General features: G+C 41.6%; 2 protein-coding genes and 1 long non-coding RNA gene across 4 annotated transcripts in view; all 3 read left to right on the top strand.

Moving 5' to 3' along the window:
• Positions 1 to 88: 88 nt before the first annotated feature.
• Positions 89 to 6,490, top strand: LOC311025033. Its single transcript, XR_014598358.1, has 4 exons — positions 89 to 257; positions 4,525 to 4,572; positions 5,652 to 5,714; positions 6,201 to 6,490. It is a non-coding gene; the product is annotated as an uncharacterized lncRNA (long non-coding RNA).
• A 324-nt stretch (positions 6,491 to 6,814) lies between these two features.
• The window catches only part of LOC311024876 (NACHT, LRR and PYD domains-containing protein 1b allele 5-like), a gene marked incomplete at its 5' end in the record, with an annotated part of 42,502 nt that continues 26,462 nt past the window's right edge, over positions 6,815 to 22,854 (top strand). Inside the window, 4 exons of the mRNA XM_084027451.1 lie at positions 6,815 to 6,823; positions 8,052 to 8,297; positions 8,412 to 8,433; positions 9,709 to 9,939. Of these exons, the coding sequence (XP_083883577.1) occupies positions 6,815 to 6,823; positions 8,052 to 8,297; positions 8,412 to 8,433; positions 9,709 to 9,939 (508 nt within the window). The remainder of the gene's footprint in view (positions 6,824 to 8,051; positions 8,298 to 8,411; positions 8,434 to 9,708; positions 9,940 to 22,854) is intronic.
• LOC311025013 (NACHT, LRR and PYD domains-containing protein 1 homolog) lies at positions 10,848 to 20,466 on the top strand. Of its 2 annotated transcripts, XM_084027678.1 has the most exons (10): positions 10,848 to 11,816; positions 11,916 to 11,989; positions 12,103 to 12,317; positions 14,715 to 14,965; positions 15,050 to 15,169; positions 16,226 to 16,358; positions 16,494 to 16,523; positions 16,665 to 16,712; positions 17,864 to 17,923; positions 19,808 to 20,466. In XM_084027678.1, exons 1-10 carry the CDS (start codon positions 11,760 to 11,762, stop codon positions 20,071 to 20,073), a joined length of 1,254 nt encoding a protein of 417 aa, XP_083883804.1. In that variant the 5' UTR covers positions 10,848 to 11,759; the 3' UTR covers positions 20,074 to 20,466. The 2 variants fall into 2 exon arrangements, with proteins under 2 accessions (XP_083883804.1, XP_083883803.1); XM_084027677.1 differs by having other exon boundaries at positions 10,848 to 11,989.

Raw genomic sequence — 22,854 nt, 5'->3', positions numbered from 1 at the left:
TAGAGCCCGCCCCCTCAGACACCTGCAGCTCTCGTCGGCGTGATAAGTCAAGTCAAGTCAAGCCAAGACCATCCCGAACAAGCCTGACACTGCCCGATCTGCTCATCACAGCCAAGTAAACGGAACAGAAGGCTCGAAGGAGAAGACACACTTTTCAAGAGAGCAACAGTCCTGTAACCTCAGCGATCAATGATTTGCTTTAATCATACAAAAGTGGACGGACTCTGACAGCTGAAGTTACGAGCTGTTTAAAAAAGGTTTGTAAAACGACATTTACTTCTTTTTGTTCTTTTCTTACTTTCACTTTCGTAGTTTGAACTTCTTGTGGGATTTTAACGTTAAAACGGTGTGAGAACGCTTTCCTGATGACATCACCGTTGTTACTAATGATGCATTAACTAAACTGAGATGTTTTCACCAAACCGTTTGACTAGAAAATAGACGAAGTTCAACCAGGATGACAGAGAGGGAGGATTACGAAACAATTAAATCGACAGCAGATTCAACTAAAACTAATTCAATCCACCTTTACCAGCTGCAAAATATACTGTATGTATTATATCTTCACAGTATACACACATTTATCCATATGATTATTAGGACTATATACACACAACCATATATGTATGGGTATTATATTCATAATTAGTAGTTTTGGTACTTATGATGGACCTTTGCTTTACTAACATTTTGATTGTTTGATTGCCCCCCTCAAATAATTGATTTGATTGCCCCCCGTTCCTATGGTGATTGTTTTTTTTTTCCTGTGTCGTGCGATTTGATTGGCTGGTTTGCACGCAGACGGCAGGCTGAATTTGACGTTCACGTTAGCGGTGGTTGATGCATAGCGGCTAGTTAGCAATTGTGTCAACAGAGCGAAATGGACTGATTTGTGATAGCAAAAAAGCGAATAAGAGTGGACGATGGTGGTGGTGATTTACAGACGCAGGACAGAGTGATGACGGACTTGGAGGATGAGGATGAAAGCGAGGATGACGAAGGGGCGGTAGTAGGTGAGGAGAAGAGAGAGAGGAGGAGGAGAGAGGAGAAGAGAGAAAGACAGCATTGGAGAGCGAGTGAAGCAGAGTTTAGAGGACAAGAAGGGAGGAAGAGGAGACAGGAGTGGGGAGTGAGTGAGGAGGAGAAGAAGGGAGGAAGAGGAGAGGAAGACAGGAGTGGGGAGTGAGTGAGGAGGAGTTTAGAGGAGAGGAAGACAGGAGTGGAGAGTGAGGAGGAGGAGTTTAGAGGAGAGGAAGACAGGAGTGGAGAGTGAGGAGGAGGAGTTTAGAGGAGAGGAAGAGGAGGAAGACAGGGGTGGAGAGTGAGGAGGAGGAGTTTAGAGGAGAGGAAGAGGAGGAAGACAGGGGTGGAGAGTGAAGGAGGAGGAGTTTAGAGGAGAGGAAGAGGAGGAAGACAGGGGTGGAGAGTGAAGGAGGAGGAGTTTAGAGGAGAGGAAGACAGGAGTGGAGAGTGAGGAGGAGGAGGAGTTTAGAGGAGAGGAAGAGGAGGAAGACAGGAGTGGAGAGTGAAGGAGAACAGAAGGAGAGAGAAACATATTTAGTGAGTTAAGAGACAGTTGTAAGAGTATACTGTATACAACTATACACTGTGCTACAATTCTCAGTTCCACTCTTGTAAACCCACAGATGTTCTCTGTGGTGGATTTGTATTGTTTTTTGTGTTGTTGTTTGGCACTTCATTTCATTAAAAGTAATTAAATATGCTTGTGTTTGTTTTATAATAAACGTTTAGTAACATGCATTCGACAATATGTAGTGTATCAGCACGGCCACGGGAACAGTACATCTATATCTATTATAGTATTATTTGTTGGTGTCAGAATTCACGAGCACCTCCTATAAACAATCAGACCCCCTGATGGTTGACTGTTTAAATATGGATTGTTTGAGTAATTAATCAAGCAGAAATGTTAAAAATTCACTGGCTTAAGTTCCTCAAATAAAAGGATTTGCCACTTTTCTCTTTAATGTTACTGGAAATTAAATAACTTTGAGCCCCAGGGGGCTGTACTACGAAGCGAGTTCAACATACCCAGGGTATCTTTCAGAGATCCAGCTTACAGTTTTTTTCAATTGTTTACATGCAATTTTGAAAACCGGGTTCTTTTTTTCAAAATATAATCACAATTATCCAAACACCACACTCAATTTGCATAATTCCTAGAATGTTTGATAAATTACACACTTCAGTCAAAACATGTACACATATTTGTGAAAATGCTATTAGTTTTCATTTAACCAACACAGTCCTCAATGATCAGACACTATTGCAGCCAGTTTCTGTGATAAATAAAAAACACATTTGTAAAAAAAAAAACAAATTTTCGGAAATAGCATGTGCTAGATTTTTGGCCAGACATTGTTATGTAAGGGATAATTTAGATGTCAAAAAAATAGTGACAAACCCACAACATTCTTCATGATTAGTTTGAGATATAGGGAGAATGTACACAAATAGTCCTACTATAAACTTACCAAGCACTGCACAACACTGATGCTGCAGACTGAATATTTCAAGTATTTATTTTATCTACCTCTTCCTCTATCTCCTTCTTCTCCTCTTCCTCTACCTGGGCCTCCTCCTCTACCTCCTTCTCCTCTTCCTCTACCTGGGCCTCCTCCTCTACCTCCTTCTCCTCTTCCTCTACCTGGGCCTCCTCCTATACCTCCTTCTCCTCTTCCGCCTTCATCTCCTCTTTGAGCTCCCCCTCTCATTCTCACCCTTCTTCTTCTAGCTCCGTCCATTTTTGTTGAAGACAGGTGAACTCACCTGCTGCCTTTTTTTAGCACACCTGAGTGCTGCGTTTTCAAATAAGCCCATGTGTGCTTCCACACTTGGTGGATGTGATTATCCAATGTGTTCATTAGTATGGTCATTGGCAATCCGGGGCTTTGTAATGACAAGGAAGTAACCTCACAATCCTGATCTGTGTCTAAAGGCTGGATTATGCTTCCGCGTCGACACAACGCAAGGGAGCTTGCGGACCCCTTGCGTCCTTGCGGACCCCCCTTGCGTCAACGCAAGGGCCTGACGTGTGCCTCCCAAAAATCCTCGACGCGCGTCGAGGCGACGCAACGCCAACGCAACACCAACGCAGCGGCTTTGGCTGTGATTGGTCCGCTAACTACATCCGCTGGAGACCGCTATCCGGTTTCCACTCGTAAACACCGCCATTTAAACTTTTAAAAGGCTACTTTTATTGTTTTCACCTCGTTTTATTGTTTGCACCTTGTCGCTTTTGCACAAAGTAATAAAACACCAAGTTCTGAAAAATTGTGGACGTTTAAAGCCGGAAAGTAAACAAATACGCTATAACGAGGCTTACGACGATATACGCCAAGAGTCTCGGTCGGTCGGTCAGTCTTTACAAAAACCATAGCGCCCTTTACCGGTGTGGCATTGAATTGCATTTCGACACGTAAACCCAACGCAGAACCATCACGGTCTCCAAGCAACTGCGTGGCCGTTGCGTTGCCGTTGCGTTATCACTACGCGGAAGCATAATCAGGCCTTAAGGTGTGAAAATGTGTGTTGCGTTTTACAAATCCCTGTGTGTAATGTTTTGCAAATATGTGGAGGTGTTTTGCTCCTTGGAGTAGAATTTCGCAAATTGTGTGGAAATGTTTATTTTAGTGTGTAAACAATCGTAAAAAACTATAAGTAACCCTAACAAAGGCAATCGGAGATAAGCGGTCACACGAAGCTGGTTATCAACTCGTTAACTCAACCCAGGGTTTACCTGTCCAGCTATGAGCGCGTGCACATGAAAGAGGCGGCGTTTGCAGCATTTGACCAATCACTAACATGGATCAGTCTACGGCAGCGGAGCGGTGCATTTTACGTACGAGGAGCAAACCATGATCTTACAGAAATACGAAGAAGTTAAACATATAATGCAGGCAAAAAGCAACAGTTTCATCTGCCAAATGCAGGAAGGACAGCTGGCAAAAACTCACCGACTGTGTGAATGCGGAAGTCGTGTTAATAGTATTAGTAGTATAATATGACTGCCTCATCATAAGGACACTAGTAGATCTGACTGATTACATGATCACATTCATTTCGCTGATAGCTTAGTGGTAGAGTTGCCGCCCCATTTTACGAGGCTCCTTGCAGCGGCCCCGGTTTGAACCCACCCTTCGGCCGTCTTTTAAAGCATGTCGTCGCTCTCTCTCGTCCCTTTAACTCTTATGATGTCCTTCCGCAATAAAAGGCCAAACATATAACTTTAAAACAATGAATTTGTTGCTTGGATCTATTCTTATAATGTTGTTTATGACACATTCCTATATTGGTATTTTTTTAATGATTTAATTTTGTTTCGGCGTTGTCATATAACTGAGCCTTAATGTGTTTACCTGTTGAAATTATTGCTTTTCTTGGTGTTCTGATTGTTATAGTAAGACAGCATTCTGTGAATGATGTAAGTGTTCATGAGACAACAGAGGTCTGCATGAAGCCTGTGAACAAGAAGTGTTAATATTCCCTCATCTTATTTTACAGCTACTTGATCCTCAGTGGCAGCGACTGGTAGAAAAACAATGGCCGAAGGTAGGAGCGCCGGTATTCTCTCACACAGCTGTTACTCAAAAAAGCAAGAACATGCAACATGTTGTACAAATGTAGTGACAAATACATATATTTGATATATAATATGATGATATTATGATATAAGATATGGAATGGAGTGTAAGAGAAAGAGTTAAATAGCTAAAAACAAAGCAACTGAGAATAGACACACAGTGTTTACGTTTACTCACTAGTGCATGATTGTGTCTGAAAGTAGTCCATAGTACATAACGCAGTATTCACTCATGGTATTTCACGACAGTCGACCACACATCACAGAGCCCACAATGCATTGCAGTGGTGCACGAAAATATGTCCATGCGGTGGCGATAATGAACCTCAAACACCATTGTCTGCTGTCTATTCACCACCAAGGAAGAAGAAGAAAGTAGAAAGTAGAAAATGAATTAAATTTAATTCATTTTCTTAAATTGTGCAGTTAGACTGTCTGTTGCAGAGTTATGGCAGAGTTATGGCAGAATTATGGCAGAGCCCAACGTTTACAAGTGTAAGTATATAAGCAGACGTATTTCCATCAAGCGCAGAATACGTCTTCGTCTCAATGAAATGAGTCTCTGCATATTCTGTGTAATTTGGAATAGGCAGTATAGCGCTACTCCAACAACGTGTTGTTGATCCATGATTGTCTGGGCTGTTAGTGAACGAGGGCAGGTGTGTTCCATTAACCTCTTTCACTCCCCCTCCGCCCTCCAAGTGGCCTCCGTGTGACGTCATAGCAAGGGCTGAGGGCAAGTGAGCGAGGGCGACTCAAACTGTTATTGAAACGCAGCCCATGCTCTCACTACTACTGCGGGGGAGGGGAATGTCCGGGCTCTGTCAGCGTTACCAAGCAACACGCAGCTGCCTGCCGCGCCTGACTGTAAATGCCGGGAAAAACGATCGGCCAAAACAGCAGTCCGCATCGGCCGATACCTATACGTTCAAAAAACGTAAAAATCGGCAGATAGTATCGGCCGGCCGATAAATCGGTCGATCCCTAGTATAAACACTAGACTGATCCATCATTGTGCAATTTTAATTTTCCAAAAATGTGTTTTTAGGTGTGGGATCCTCGACTGGAGTTCATGCTGGTGGTTTCAAGAAGCATAGAAGACGGAGGAGAGGTAATATGACGTCTTTTCACCAAATGCCTTTCAGTTTGTCTGTGATCAGTCGCTGATCAGATTGTCTGGAAACCCAGAATCTTAATTTGAAAAAAAACTCCTAATTTAACCGTTCGCCTGGCTCAGTCCAAAGTTTAAAAACCTTCCAACCTCAGTAAGACGCTAAATCTTGTTGAATTGGTACAATAAAAAGAAACTTTGGAGGGACGAGTTGTTCTCCTGTGCCTCCAGTCTTTATGCTAAGCTAAGCTCAATGTCTCCTGGCTTTGTGTTTCGTACGGGGACGTTGACTTAATCAAATATTTAAAATCTGAGTTCGACGTTTCTGTCTGAATATAAATCTACAGGACAAATGAAGTGCAGCGAAAGCATTTGAGAGCTCTGTATGTAAGTCTTCTGTGTGTGTGTGTGTTGAAAATACTAGCAGACATAAACACTACGATCGTTTGAAATTGTGCAATTTAAATTTTCCTGAATTTGTTTCAGCTCGACCCAAGATTCCTCATGTTGATGCCAAAGGTTCAGTGATGGGAGGTAAAATGACGTCTTCTCAGGAAATACCTTTCAGGGTGCCGCTCTTCCCCTCTTCAGATCCACCCGTCGCTCTGCCTCAGTCCAAATATGGTCACGTCCGTTCACTGGTTACAAAACCTCCAAGATAGCGACGGCCAAAATGCCGACGTCGAGGCTTCAGAACCGTAGTCCACACACCAACGGGTGACGTCACCACGACGACGTCCGCAGGAAATCACACAAGCCAGGAAGTGAAGTGATCTGAACCGAGGGGAGAGAGGAGTGACAAAATAAAACAGGAAAGACTAAACATGAATGAGTGATTTGAAGCTCCGAACCGAATGTCAGGGCGAACTATGCAAACATATCTCGTTGATATTGTACAGTGTTACATAAGAAAAGGGAAAGTACGTCAGCTAAAGTAGACTCACGTTGTTCCTGCACAGTAAAAGTCCCATAAGGACGGATCAGATAAGCCTGATTGGTCTATTCGTCTCTGGGGGCGTGTACCAAAGTTTGATTGACACTTGTCTGGCCTTGCACGTTTGGCCCATGAAAGTTCCCTTTGAATTGACCAGGTGGAGACGATGGCGTCTGTTATAGAGCTTGGAAACGCTGGCTGATTTGAGTCAGAAAATCAAGAGCTTCAAGAAGATTCTCAGTGAAACCGACCTCCACAAACGTTCCACAGACATTCCATAGATGGAGACAACAGAAATACAGGACACGGGCTTTTTATGGTGTTAACCTGCAGCCAACAGTCTGTGAGACGATCAGGGAGGTTTGAGAGAATATGAAGTGATTTGCTCCGGTACAGAGGTTGTCAGACAGCAGACCAAAAGGTAAAAGACCAAAAACTAGCCCTTAAAGGATCCGCATGACATTAAGACATTTATATAGCAGCAAACAACGATTTGCTATGAAGAGATAGTGGAGTTAAAGTACAGATATGTTTAAAATGTAGGGAGTAACAGTAAAACGTTGTCCATGAAATAAATACTAAAGTACAGATACCTGAAAATTCTACTTAAGTTTACTTCCCACCTCTGATTAAGGACCTAATGATTCAAACAAAGACTATTCAGGTGTTCGTACTGGGAGGTTGATTTAATCTAATAATTAAAAAAGATTATTATAAAGAGTTAGAAGTCTCAGTCTGAATGTAAATCTATAGGAAGAATTAAGTGCAGCGAGAGCATTTGAGACGTTTATCAGGTGAAACCGGTAATTGATCTTTATGATATTAAGGAGATTTTCAGTTTATTTTGCATTGACATGTAACATTCTAATTCTTCTATTCTGACAGTGATTATGTGATCATTTTACAGTTCCTCTCTCTTCAGAGCGATACTGTGTGGATGAACATTGTCCTGTGCTGATCCAGAAGGTGAGTGATGTAACGTCTGACTTGGATTCTAAAACAATGGATTCGTCTACATTGATTGATCTTTTCTCTGTTTTAGATCATTAACTGCATCTCTTTGGGTTTTGGGCTGTTGGTCAGACAAAACATTTGAAGATATCAATGTAGATGTAAGGGAATTGTGATGGGTACCTTTAACCATTTTCTGAAATATTATAGACCAAATTATATAACTAAAGTTCATAAATGAAGGGAAGAATCGACAGATTCATCAATAATAGAACTGGTACTGTATATAATAAAGGTTCTGGTACTGTTGTCAATCACAACAGAGCAAAGACAGCCGTTGGGCTGAATGTTATTACGCCTGGGAAAATAGTTCTTTAGAAGAACTGAATTTCAAGCATCCCAGCAGAGAAATTTAACTTTTGCTTCATAAACATTTCCTTTGAATTTTCCAGGTGGAGACGGTGGCGTCTATTATAGAGCTGCTTTTGGAAACGCTGGCTGATTTGAGTGATGGGGAGCTTGGGGATTTCAAGAAGGTCCTCTCGTCTCAAACTTACTTCCGTCAGTTTGGGCTCCCATCCATGCTGTTTGAGATAACAGGACATCAGGACCTGGTGTTTCTAATGGTGTTGCACTACAACGAAGAGGCTGTGAATAAGACCAAGGAGGTTTTGGAGGAGATGAACAGGACTGATCTGGTGCAGAGGCTGTCAGACAGCAGCTCAGGACCCAAAAGTAATAACAATAAAGACTAAAACATGTCAAAATCCCCATATTGTTGAATCAATGACTTTTACCACTTTTCCCCTCAGAGCAAGACTCAGGTGAACACCGGTCTGGATTGATCAGGAAAGTGAGTAATGTTACATCTGTCTGACTGAGTACAACACAGCTTTCATTCACCTAATGCAGGTTCATTCATGGTTTACATATTTATTTAATGAACGTATTATTTTTCAGGTAGCGACAAGAGTAGCTGTTCAACAGCTGATTTTGGAAACCCTGAATGATTTGGATGATCTGATGTTTAAGAGATTCAGGAGTTTCATTAAGTTTATTGTCCATCAGAAGAACCTCCGATCCTTCCTATTTATGATGACAGACAGTTATAATGAAGACAGAAGGATGACCGTGTATCTGATGATGGAGACCTACGGCCAACAGTCTGTGAAGTTAACCACGGAGGCTTTTAAACAAATGAACAGGACAGATCTGATACAGAGGTTACCAAAGCCCAGTTCAGGACTCACAGGTAAGACATAAGCCCCTTTACTCCGCCTTCTCGTTGCAGGATGATCACTCCTTCTTTCTTTTTGGTGTCAAAGGTACAGAGACAGAATGGAGGCGTGGTGGCGGCGTTATGCCACAAAGTCCAGTATAAATGGTGCGATTGTAAAGATTAAAACAAAAACACAGCATAATCATGTGTCTAATAAATACTTTATATAGTTCATAATAAAAAAAAGGTAAATCTGATTGAGTTCTGTGTTTTGTACTGAAATTGTTTTATTTTCTTTTGAAGCAACTGTGTCTCATTAAAAGTGATTATTAGTGATTCAATTAGATTTGAATTGTCTGAGTTATTAAATGTCTTTTCTCCTCAGAGCAACACTTTGTGGATAAACATCAACCTACACTGTTGCTGAACGTGAGTGTGACTATATTTTACATTTTAAATCATCATAAATGATAAAACGAACCAAACAGTGAGTTTCTTAAATTGCCTCTCACTGTTAATGTTGAGCTCTTAAGTAATAATGTTATGATGGAAAAGAGAGAAAACCGTTTCTTTGAGCTCCTGTTACAGAAACATGATGCGTTGAGATCAGAAAGGAGTTATTAATTAACATGAATTAAAGGATGGAGGGACTCATATTTGACTTTGATGTTAAGAAATAAATACACTTAATACTTCAAAAGAAAATGAAATCAGTAGAAAAGATATTAGCGTATCATTGTCTTGAGTGATCATGCAGAAAAAACTAATCTTATAACATTTACACTCGACCTCTATAACACTGACAAAATGCAAATAAATTAATCTTTAACCGTCCCAATTGGGAAATTACACGTTTACACAGGATTTGAAACGGATTCTTTTGGAAACAGTGAAGACTTTGAGTGAGGAGGAGCTGAAGAAATTCAAGTGGTTGCTGAAGCTAACGCTCTTCATGAAGAGGGTCCGACACATGAACTGGGAAACATGGTACGGTGCAGACCTACTGGTGAAACTGATGGTGGAGACCTGTGGTTTGCTGTCTTGGGAGGTGACCATCGACGTTTTAAGGGACATGAACAGGACTGATCTGGTGACGGGAATGTCCAACTCAGGATTCAAAGGTCAGAGAGAAATATAGAAATATATTTTAAAGAAAGTGGTTAAAACTTTATTTTACCGCCCATGAAAAATGTTATAAAATAAATAAAAAGGGCAGCAAAGCAATAACATGCAGCATCAGCCAATTGAATCCAGACTCTTTGATTTTTGTGATGTCACTGGAATTAATTTGGTGTAATTCTTTTTAAATGTACAATTTACAGTAAAATACGGTACATGTAGGCCAAATAATCACATTTTGCTGTTGACTTTAATCAGCACCTCTGTTACGATAAGATAAACCTTTATTAGTCCCACGGCGGGACATTTACAGGATTACAGCAGCAAAGAGGATAGTGCAACAACAAGAGGCAAAACAGAATGTAATAAATAACAGATATTAAAAAAATACTACTATTTAAAAATGTAATCAAGGACAGCCTGAGTAGTTGAGTTCACATTATTGTATAATAGAATATATGACATTTTGATTGACTGTCAATTGAGGGCAGTTATTGGTATGATCAGGCTACTGGGTGCCGTGTTTATCATGCAATATTATTGTGGATTGGTACACAATGAATATTAAATTAAATAGTTTGACACAATTTTCACATTATAATCTTATCAAAGGAAGTATTTGTTGCATGGCTTCTGCATTGAGTGAGTAGAGTGTTCTGAAGCAGAATATGTTATTTTCTAATTATTTATTTATATTTTGTTCAAAAGCAACTAAGTCTTTTAAAGTCTGATTTGGAATCGGTCAGTAATTTTCTCTTTTCTTCCTCCTCAGAGAAAATGTCAGTCCAGTTGAAGCTTTTGGAAACGCTGGAAGATTTCAACTACGATGAGCTCGAGAAATTCAAGCATGTCTTGCAGGACAGTAAAATGGAGAAAGGCCTCCCAAGAATCTCCAGACAGAGAATGGAGCTGGCAGACAAAGCCAGAATAGTGGAGCTGATGATGGAGACCTACGGCCAACAGGCTTTGGAGGTGACCAGGGAGGTTTTAACGCAGATGAACAGGAGTGATCTGGTGCAGAGGTTGTTGGACGTTAGGTCAGGATCCAAAGGCAAGTTGGTTTTTGTTTATTTCACTTTAATGCCTTTTTTTTCTTAAATCAAATTGCATGTGGACGGTCAAACAGCCATTTGAATGTGTGGTCTGTTGAAGCACATGCTTCGATTAGATCAGATCAGTCAGTGTTTCAGCCATGCAAGGGGCTCCATGGTAACGTCGGTGTTTGTCCTTCGGTGTGACGGACACACTGGACCATTATTGGATGGATGCATCACAATTACATTTTGTCCAGAGATCTTTGATGATCCTGGACTTTTCCCTCAAGTACCAGTGAACTCTTGGAGCGCCAAGAAATGTTGTTTCCACATTCATTGTGCTTTGAGGATGCATCGTAATCACTTTGGTGATCCTCAGACTTTTCCTTGAATTATTATTCTCCAGGACTTTAATTTCAACAAAAAGGCTGCCGAACTAACTACATAATGATCACGATTTGTAAACACTGTAGCTGCTCCATCAACACTTAAAATAACATAATTTAGACATAAATACAGCAGCGACCTTGTTGATGGACCATAGACAGTCTCTGGTTCCTCCACATAGAACCTCACATTAGACCCAACAGAACTATCGTAGACCTCTGCGAGACCACAGACCACTACGGTTTTGTCTCCATTTCTGATTTGGTGACGACGGAGGAGAATCTCAGTGCTGACAGGCTTTCCCCCTCATGCTAATTATTCACTTGAAATATTTCAAGTTAAACACCGCATTAATCACATGACCTTATATATCAAAATAACAATTTGAAACAAATTCAGACATGTCTTCACAAGGGCCTCCGGGACGCATGGAGCCTGAGGGTGATGGAAACGTTATGGTAATCCTCACATCAGTTCATCACTTTCATTTGTTCATTTATGTTATGTTGCAAAAAGCCCCATCTCCACTTATTTCCAAACATCTTTGTCCTCTGCAGCAGGACTGCAGCGACTGGACTAAAGTTGAACCTGACGTGAACAGTGCAGATGCAGATGAGGCTCCGACGTACAGGTGAAAAAAGAATAAGGTCCTAAATCCTGCATCACAGCAAACTGGAATTATATTCTAGGGATATATGCTCATCTTTTTTATTTCATTTGTTATTTTTCCATTGCTTGCTGTAGCCTACAGTCTGAAGCGGGAAACTTTGAATGCAGCGTCTCTGGCTTGCGCTGGGTCTGCAAGGAAAAGGTCAGCTTAAAGTATCAGTTCTGCTCTTGGGAAGGACATATGCAGAGGATGGAGTCGATGCAATACATGCCTGCAGGTCCCCTAATGGACATCACAGTCATCGCTGGGAAGCTATTTGAAGTACAGCTGCCACACTGGATCTGCATAGGTAATAGGGCCCGACCGATTCATCGGCCTGCCGATTTAATCGGCCGATTATAGCCTTTTTGAAAATAATCAACATCTGCCAAAAGACGCCGATTACAACCGATTTTTTTATTTTATTTTTTAAATGTTGTTGCGCTTAGTATCCAGCAGAGTGCGCTCCTACTCCATTCTACTTAAAGGGGCGTTCACACCGAACGCGATAGACGCGAATTGAGTGGCGACTCTACATTGAAAACCAATGTAAATGGCGCGATGACACGCGATTCAGGCGGAGGCGGCGCGAGTGGAGCCTCTGGCGCGATGAGACGCGGCGCGAATGGCGCGAATGGCGCGTCTGACGCGGCGCGTCTGACGCGAATAAAGCGAATGGCGCGTCTGACGCGGCGCGCATAAAGTTGAAAATATCGAACTTTTCAGGCGGCATCGCGCCGCGACATCCAATCAGCGACGATTTCAAGCCGACAGACAGATGAGCTGAGATGGACGGGATGCATTACCAAACCCAACTCGGGAAGACGGCCTCACACCGTCCACGGGCTGAGCCTCGATCAGAAGGACTCAGGCCCCCGCGCGACACCGGGCAATCGGTCTTCCGTACGCCACATTTCCCACGTCCGCCCGCCCGTCGGACGGGGATTCGGCGCTGGGCTATTCCCTCTTCGCTCGCCGCTACTGAGGGAATCCTAGATAGTTTATTTTCCTCCGCTTAGTAATATGCTTAAATTCAGCGGGTTGTCTCGTCTGATCTGAGGTCGAATGTGGCCCCGACTCTGGGGAGAGGTGCGAGGGACGTGGCTCCCGGAGGAGGCTCACGGACTCTGGCATCGGGTACCCCGAGGCGGAGGAGGAGGGCGAATGACGCGAATGAAGCGAATAAATGAAGCGCACGGTGAGACCATACTGCTCAGTGCGCACGTAGTCACTGCTCACGAGCGCAGCACATTGGGAGTTATTTATTTATTGATTTATTTTACATTTGATTGCGGTAGCTTATTATAAATGCATAATTTGTAAATAAGGTATATTTATTTATAAGCCTTGCAGATGGAAAATGCTTTATATCCGAGTTTCAAAATGCCCCAAGTAACTTAAGAAATATTTTTTAAAACTTTATTTTATTTTATTGACAATAAGATAAGGCTGTATTTGCACTCATTTTTGACTGTAAATGTATTCTAAAACACTCAAAGGTTCTGCATTCAATTCACATATTCGTCAAAAGTGTTTAAAGTATATTTAAGGTATCAAAAAATATGTTTTATATGCTTTTTTAAAATTTTTTATTTTTTTTTATAATCGGCCGATTAAATCGTTATCGTAATTTTTCTCTGAAAATAATCGGCATCGGCACTCAAAAATCAATATCGGTCGGGCCCTAATAGGTAAGTGGACAGAACGTGCCCCTTGGCACCTTACTGTTAAATCAGATGCCCACATTACAAGCCAAAAACCTCCCATTACAGCTTAGTTTCGATGTGCATATACTTTTAAAACGACAGTACTGAGCTAGCTTAGCCAGCTAAGCAAAGTAGATAACTTGGATGTTAACGGAAACTCACCCCAGAAGAAACTAAAAAGTATTCGTTGGCTCTGATAAGAGGTCCGGGCGGACTTTCTTTTCATCTGCTGCTTTTTGGTGGATGCAGTCATTTCCGACGTAACTACTGTATGTCCGTTTGCTCTTTTTCGGCAGCTAAAGAATCCATCCGTATGCTGTACATAAGCTCTTGAGAAAGTTTGTCGCTACATGAATGTCTTCCAAGGAGAGAGTTCTCCTTTCTTCTTCTGTAGCATTTGCAGTCAAAGTTACAGATTTCCTCCATTTCGCTGTCTTTATCCCGTTGAAATGTAACCGTAGATAAAGCGTCTGATATCTTCCGCTCCAGCTCCGCTGCGGCCGACATGGATGCTGTATAAGTAGCCATGTGTTTCGCTTCTAACATAACAGCGCGTGAATGGCCAACGGTAATCAGTATGGAAATGAACTGCATCGCCGTCATGCAGTTCGATTTTTTCAGAAACTACAAATACAAAATGTATACTTTTACGACAATCAATACTGTTATCTGAAACATGGAGTGGCTTCTTCATGATCTCAACTTGCATATTCTGCAAAAAAAAACAAAAATCACTCATTTTGAAAAAAAAAGCTTATTTCGTCATTTACGCGAATTCGCTGGTTTTGCCATGGCGGGTCACATTTGAGCAACTTTAAGACAGCTGAAACTCAGGACCACGGATGGGTTTGGGGCAATGCATATCGAATACAGTGTTGTTGAACCTCTGACAGCTGTGTGGAATTGATGAAAAACAGTATAATATGGGATCTTTAAATTCCAGACAGCATGAGTACAACAGCTGATGCAATCCTTATGTTATGTGCTCTTATGTTGTGCAGACGACAACCCTGAAATATGGGACAAGTTTGCAGTCCTGCACATAGAGGACTGTGGAGATGTCGTGGAGAAAGCATCCAAGGTCACATCGCACCACGTCAAACTGTCTGAACCAGTTTTCTCTATCAGAGCATTCCTGGTGAAACTTGGCATCCCATTTAAGATACGGTGTGATGTTTTAATATACAAGATCAACACAGCATTCCTCACACTCCATGTTTATCTGATCCCACGTGATCCTGGTCTCAAACAGGTTATTTCATATCTTATTGTCACTAATGCCACAAATCACGTGATGAAAACGCAGCACAGGCAACTCATGTTTTTGTCCCAACAGCAACTGGACAAGAGCTACGGATACAAAATCATCAAAAAGCCGCTGCCACAGGAGTACCTGAAAATGGAAGACCGTTTCATCCTCACAGCAGATTTTCACGGTGCAGAAGTTAATCCTAAAGTATGTTTGACTGAAATAAGATTATTTCAGTGCTTCAAACCTAAAATCAACCTTTTTATTTAAAGCAACACTTAAGAACTTTTCCTCTTCGGTCCCCCTACAGGTTGGAAGGGAATTGTCCATTACTGCCGTCGTAAATAATTTAGCCTGGACGATGTCCAGTGACAAGGTAGAGTAGCTAAGGCCTTAGCTAAAATTAGCTAACATGAGCCATAGCTATAGTTACATATATATTAGCACAATAGCTAACGCCTTAGCTAACATGACCCAATAAAATAATCAATGTATTGTACACAGATGCACACTGTTGGAAAAAAAATGATTACCGGTATTATTTACAAGTCCAGCAGCAACAAAACCAAGTCACCATCCGTCTTGCATTTTGTAGCCTCCTTCAGCTCTCGAGTGTGAGCCGGTCCGATGTTCACTCTCGTACAAGCTCTTTATTTGTCATGCTCCCGTTTTCTTTCCTTCGCCTCATCGGACATTATACTCCTCCTTGTCTTTGCAGGCTCTGCCATGATACCAATTTTAGCTGCAAGGTCTCTTCCACGCACCTGCCGGGTGTTCTCCCACTGATCTCCACGCAGAGCCTCCACCGACCGGCTTTTGTAACGCTTGCCGTAAATCAGGTCAAATTGTAGTCTCATTACAATTGTAGAACTACAACACCACTACCCTACGAGGCAAAGTTACATAGTGCGGCTACAGCTGATAGAGGGCTGCAGAGCGATTGCTGAAGTGCCGTTCACCCGGTTTTGAGGTGATGAACCCCTGAAACTATTTTGGAAACATTATTTTAAGGCACTAAATACTCTTTAGTGTTGCTTTAAATATCTATGAACAATGTGAGCGTTATGTTATTATGAATATTTAAATAATACATTTAAATATCTGAAATCGTGACATTTTACCAATATTTGGCAGTTATCATTTTTGCCCCCTTCTGTTCATGTCTTTGATTTAGATGAGAAAAAAAACGTACTAATCGCTGTTGCAAACTCCGGATGCTGAAAGTCTAACTTCCTTTTCCCATAATTAATTTTTTTTCCTCAGGACATACAGCTCATATATGAAAGCATGCCAAATTACTGCGAAGTGTTCATAAGAAATCCAGACGCAGACTTTGCACTCAAGCTCGAACACAGTAAAGAGCTTCAAACAGTATGGAACCATACGATTCGAAAAGGTCAGGTTTAAATAATATCACCAGAATTCATCTGAACAGCCTATTAAACACTTTTAACTTTCACCGTTACTCAAATATGTATCATGAGTGAAGCCAAAATATGTCTCTTTTCTTTTCCTCCTTTTTCTTTTTCAGAAGAATACCAAAACACCGGTCACATACGAGGTAAGACAGGCTCAACAGTCTGACCGAAGAGTCGGTTTGGTCTAGGAGTGGATTGATAAAACCTAGCAGCATATTAAATATTCATAAACGGTGTTTTAGTCAGAGTGTTATAAGGATGTAACCGTGCTTCCTATATGACAGTTGCAGACATCGCTGGACTGACGTCCTCCACACCTGCTTCCGGTGACCGTGAGTTGTTTTTAACACGAGACATTATATTAATATTGGAAATATTGGAACCAACATTTGTATGTTTTTTAAGCATTGAGGACATGAGGTATTTCTATGTGTAATATTATGTTTGTATATTATGTGTTTTCATAATAATAAAAAATATATATATTATTACAATTTAATTATAACATTTATATGAACATTAATAGTAATAATAATTACATATTTAGCTTAACGTGTTGTATTGAGTTGTCATATTTCATATTGAACAAAATAATCAATAGTGCAAGAGAGAGAAATGTCTCTTAAAAGACAAATAAATAAAATTCAATAAAATTTGCTCATAAAATCTTTCAGACAGACCTAACAAACCATGGCTTTGGATTTTTTTTTTTTTTTTTTTTTTTTTTTTACATATCGTCATTATGTCTTATTTCGGCATCCTTTTTATGCGCGCGCACGACACTGTTTGTTTACGTCGACGTTTTGAAGACACGTTACTATGGCGACGTGCCAGACGTTTAACAGCTGAGAACGTAAATCCGATAGATGAAGATAAAAAGGCTAGTTGCTCTACGAGGGCGCCAACATAAGCAGCAACACGTATATGATGAACAGCAACTTCATTTGTTTTGGAGTAAATATGCAAAACGAGCTAAAGTTCACCTTTCATAATTATTTTTAAGCCACAAGCTCAAATTCCGACGCTCTTTGAATACGTCACACGGAAAGCAAAGTGAACGTTAGATCGCGGCATATTTTTGACTCTCCTATAAACTATCACTCTGGGGGGTCTGCTATGGCAAGTGCGACACCTAGTGGTAAAGGTCGGTATAACTGGTTCTTGCTTTGGCCCAGACCGGTTTGAAAACGTTTAAACCGGCCGAGCATGTATCTGGGATTTCCACGTTCAAAGCAGCAATAGTGGTTATTATGGAGCTCACGCAAATATATACACATAAATGACGGGCAAAGATTCCTATGAAATATTATTATCTTAATCTGGCATCCAAGAGGACACTTCATAAAAAAGAGTTGAGGACAAATTCAGGAGGAAATGCATTTTAATCGTCTATCTTTCCTTGAAAGACAGCCTTTTGTTTGCTGTGTGTCTGAAAAAACACGCATTAACACTCTTTCATGAAGCAATTTTGAATTTGTTTCAGACGGGAGACGGTCAGCTGGAGCGGCTGCTGTGAACACCGTGGCAGGAGGTGGATGCACAGGTAAGGTGATGTCTTCACAGTGAACGCTGCCTGCCATCGGACACCGATCAGATTGAGACTGTTGAATTCAAATGAATTAGTTTGACACTTATTGTGTTATTTCTCAGAGTTTGCACATTGAGGATAGAGCCAGGAGACATTTAGCTTAGCTTAGCATACAGACTGGAAGCAAAGGGTTAGCCTGGTTCAGTCCAGAACTCCTAAAAACCACAACCTTGGGACGAGCTCGCTGTTCTCCAGTTCCTCCCGTCTCTGTGCTAAACTAAGCTAAATGTCTCCTAGATTTGTGTGTGTGTGTGTGTGTGTATGTGTGTAGAGTACAGACATGAGGGCTGTATCTATTCAATTCAATTTCATTTATAGTGTCATATCACAACAGCAGTCATCTCAGGACACATTGAAAATGTAATGAATCATGAGCATATTCTAGTCCTGTTCAGAGTCCCAACATCCCCAGGAGCGTTGCAGCGACAGTGGCGAGAAAAAACTGCCTTAAAGCAACACTTAAGAACCATTCCTCTTCGGTCCCCCTACAGGTTGGAAGGGAATTGTCCATTTCTGCCGTTGTAAATAATTTAGCCTACCCCAGCCTACCGTCGCACGCACGTTATTTGTTTGTATGCAGAACTGGCTCTGGAAACGATGAAAGATTTGAACGATGTCCATTGACAAGGTAGAGTAGCTAACGCCTTAGCTAAGATTAGCTAACATGAGCCATAACTATAGTTACATATATATTAGCAAAATAGCTAACGCCTTAGCTAAGATTAGCTAACATGAGCCATAGCGATAGTTACATATATATTAGCACAATAGCTAACGCCTTAGCTAAGATTAGCTAACATGAGCCATAGCTATAGTTACATATATAAATATATTAGCACAATAGCTAACGCCTTAGATAAGATTTGCTAACATGAGCCATAGCGATAGTTACATATATATATATTAGCAAAATAGCTAACGCCTTAGCTAACAGGAGCCAATAAAATAATCAACAATGTATTGTACACAGATGCACACAGTTGGAAAAAAAATGATTACCGGTATTATTTACAAGTCCAGCAGCAACAAAGCCAAGTCACCATCCGTCTTGCATTTTGTAGCCTCCTTTAGCTCTTGAGTGTGAGCCGGTCCGATATTCACTCTCGTGTCATGCTCCCGTTTTCTTTCCTTCGCCTCATCGGACATTATACTCCTCCTTTTCTTTGCAGGCTCTGCCATGATACCAATTTAAAAACTACCTAGCTGCAAAGTATCTTCTACGCACCTGCCGGGTGTTCTCCCACTGATCTCCACGCAGAGCCTCCACCTACCGGCTTTTGTCGCGCTTGCCATAAAGCAGGTCAAATTTGTAGTCTCATTAGAACTACAAAAACACTACCCGACGAGGCAAAGTTACATAGTGCGGTTACAGCCAATAGAGGGCTGCAGAGCGAATGCTGAAGTCCCGTTCACCCGGTTTTGAGGTGATGAACCCCTGAAACTATTTTGGAAACATTATTTTAAGGCACTAAATACTCTTTAGTGTTGCTTCAAAAGGCTTTTAGGCAGAAATCTGGTGCAGCCCAGGCCCTCGGGTTTCAACTGCATTTGGTGGTGGTAGTAGTATAGTAGAAGTATAGTATATAGTATCTATCTTCTCATCTTACTCTTGGCATGAAAGTGCGTCTCCCAAAAATGTCGTATCGTAGAAACTTTAGATGCAAGAGCTTTACAGAATTTGGAGAACACGTAACTTCGTAGCTGTAAACTGAACCCTTATTCTTTCAGATGTAGTTTAATGCCAGAGTTAGAAATCCACTATTTGATCATCAAAATGAACCTTTTCCTCTGAAGAAAATGTACAAAGTTGTAATCAGGCATTCCTCCTTCTTTCCTCAGGGGCTCAGTTCGTGGATAAACATAGACTCCAGCTGATCAAAAGAGTGAAAAACATTGAACCCATTTTTGATGAGCTCCTCGACAAAGGCATCATCCAACAAGAGAGTTACGATGAAATCTTGGCGAGCCGCACTGATCAGGAGAAGATGAGGAAGCTCTACTCCGGTCCCCTGACTGCTGCCGGACCTGACGGCAAAGACGTCTTCTACGCAATCCTCGAGGAAAGGGAGACATATCTCATTGCTGACCTCAAGAAGAAGAAGTGAAATTCATCATCAGACCAAAAATACATTCTACCTGAACACAAACAGTTTTTATATAATCAAAGTTGGGGAGATATTCATTTTAATGCTACGCGAAATGTTTAAACAGAGCCGTTTCCTCTTAAATCCAATGAAATGTATACTTATGTGGTCCAGCCCCGATCAATCAATGAATTATCAGAGAATCATGTAAGAAACGAACAAGTTATCATCAGACATGTTTTTATCCAACAAATAATCAAATGGAATGAAAGTCTAGTTTATGTAAATGAAAACATAACATAAGCTTCATTTATACCAAATGTGCTTTTTTTTAAAATCACTTTTATCACAAAATGGTTTATATTTTTAAATGTATACATTTATAATAAAATCTTCATGAGTGAAGTAAAAAGATGTCTATTTTCTTTTCCTCCTTTTTCATTTTCACAAGAAAACACCGGTCACATACAAGGTAAGACCTGTCTGTCTCTACATGTCTCCCTGTGATAGACTGGTTACCTGTCTGTCTCTACATGTCTCCCTGTGATAGACTGGTTACCTGTCTGTCTCTACATGTCAGCCCTGTGATAGTTACCTGTCTGTCTCTACATGTCTCCCTGTGATAGACTGGTTACCTGTCTGTCTCTACATGTCTCCCTGTGATAGACTGGTTATCTGTCTGTCTCTACATGTCAGCCCTGTGATAGACTGGTTACCTGTCTGTCTCTACATGTCAGCCCTGTGATAGACTGGTTACCTGTCTTTCTCTACATGTCTCCCTGGGATAGACTGGTTACCTGTCTGTCTCTACATGTCTCCCTGTGATAGACTGGTTACCTGTCTGTCTCTACATGTCTCCGTGTGATAGACTGGTTACCTGTCTGTCTCTACATGTCAGCCCTGTGATAGACTGGTTACCTGTCTGTCTCTACATGTCTCCCTGTGATAGACTGGTTACCTGTCTGTCTCTACACGTCAGCCCTGTGATAGACTGGTTACCTGTCTGTCTCTACATGTCAGCCCTGTGATAGACTGGTTACCTGTCTGTCTCTACATGTCTCCCTGTGATAGACTGGTTACCTGTCTGTCTCTACATGTCAGCCCTGTGATAGTTACCTGTCTGTCTCTACATGTCTCCCTGTGATAGACTGGTTACCTGTCTGTCTCTACATGTCTCCCTGTGATAGACTGGTTATCTGTCTGTCTCTACATGTCAGCCCTGTGATAGACTGGTTACCTGTCTGTCTCTACATGTCAGCCCTGTGATAGACTGGTTACCTGTCTTTCTCTACATGTCTCCCTGGGATAGACTGGTTACCTGTCTGTCTCTACATGTCTCCCTGTGATAGACTGGTTACCTGTCTGTCTCTACATGTCTCCGTGTGATAGACTGGTTACCTGTCTGTCTCTACATGTCAGCCCTGTGATAGACTGGTTACCTGTCTGTCTCTACATGTCTCCCTGTGATAGACTGGTTACCTGTCTGTCTCTACACGTCAGCCCTGTGATAGACTGGTTACCTGTCTGTCTCTACATGTCAGCCCTGTGATAGACTGGTTACCTGTCTGTCTCTACATGTCTCCCTGTGATAGACTGGTTACCTGTCTGTCTCTACATGTGATGGACTGGTTACCTGTCTGTCTCTACATGTCAGCCCTGTGTGATAGACTGGTTACCTGTCTGTCTATACATATCAGCCCTGTGATAGACTGGTTACCTGTTACCACCCCCGACCCTGAATACAGGATAAGCGGTGGACAGTGGATGGGTAGATTCCTTAAATGTTATAAAGTGATGTCACCAGGTAGGCTGTTGACCTGAATCCAATTCTTTTTCTTTCCCTCTAGCCTCAGGCCATCACTTTGTGGATAAACACCAGTGTGATCTGATCGACAGAGTGAACAACATTGAACCAATCTTGGATCATCTCCTGAGAGAAGTTGTAATCCAGCAAGAATTTTATGACAGAATGTCTGCCATTCCAACCACCCGGGAGAAGATGAGAAAACTCTACGGAGGTCCCCTGAATGCAGCCAGACGCGACGGAAAAGACATCTTCTTCAAAATCCTTGAGGAGAAAGAGCCGTTTCTTGTTGCCAGTCTCAAGAAGAAGAACTCATGAATACTGTGTTGAATTCGCCTGTTTTCTGCATCGCAAAGCAAATGTCAGGCCAGACCCCCTACAACGGTTTAGTTTGTCACCTTTTCCACCCTCATGAGTTTGCAGATATGGGTATAGTAGTGTATCTGCTGCTGAGGTAGGAGTATCATAGAATATATCAGTATTATTGCACTGTCACTGTCTCAACGTGTCATATAAAGCTTTTTCTAATGTAAATATCTAAAAGCAAGAAATTAGCTCAAATTGTTAACACAACCTTGAATGTCGATATCAGCAGAGGAACTACAGGGAGCCTTCACATGCACATCCTGGGGCAATAAAAGCCTACACACAGGTCCAGCAACAGGTATCGTTTACCGGTATGGAACCATGAGGAATTCCAAATTTTACATCGTCAAGCTGATTAAAGCTACTAAAACAATGCATCTATGTTTGTTGTTGTGAATTTCTCTTTTTGTTGGGTGAACCAGGGTCTAATGCAGGACTATAACACCAAAATGGACTATCCCATCCATAGTCATGGCAGGCCTATGTTCTGTTACCAACTGGTATGGAGTGTTTCTTCTTCTTCGTCTCTGTAGCTGTGTGTACCATTACCGCCCTCTGGCTGCCGTCCAGCATAGCAACACTGATACCGCCCGGTCTGCACGTCACAGCCAAGTAAACGGAGAAGAAGGCTC

Source organism: Eutrigla gurnardus (assembly GCF_963514095.1).
Source record: "Eutrigla gurnardus genome assembly, chromosome: 14".
Taxonomy (NCBI): Eukaryota; Metazoa; Chordata; class Actinopteri; order Perciformes; family Triglidae; genus Eutrigla; species Eutrigla gurnardus.
The sequence above is the reverse complement of the archived record's forward strand: the minus strand, read 5'-3'. Positions and strand labels throughout refer to the sequence as shown.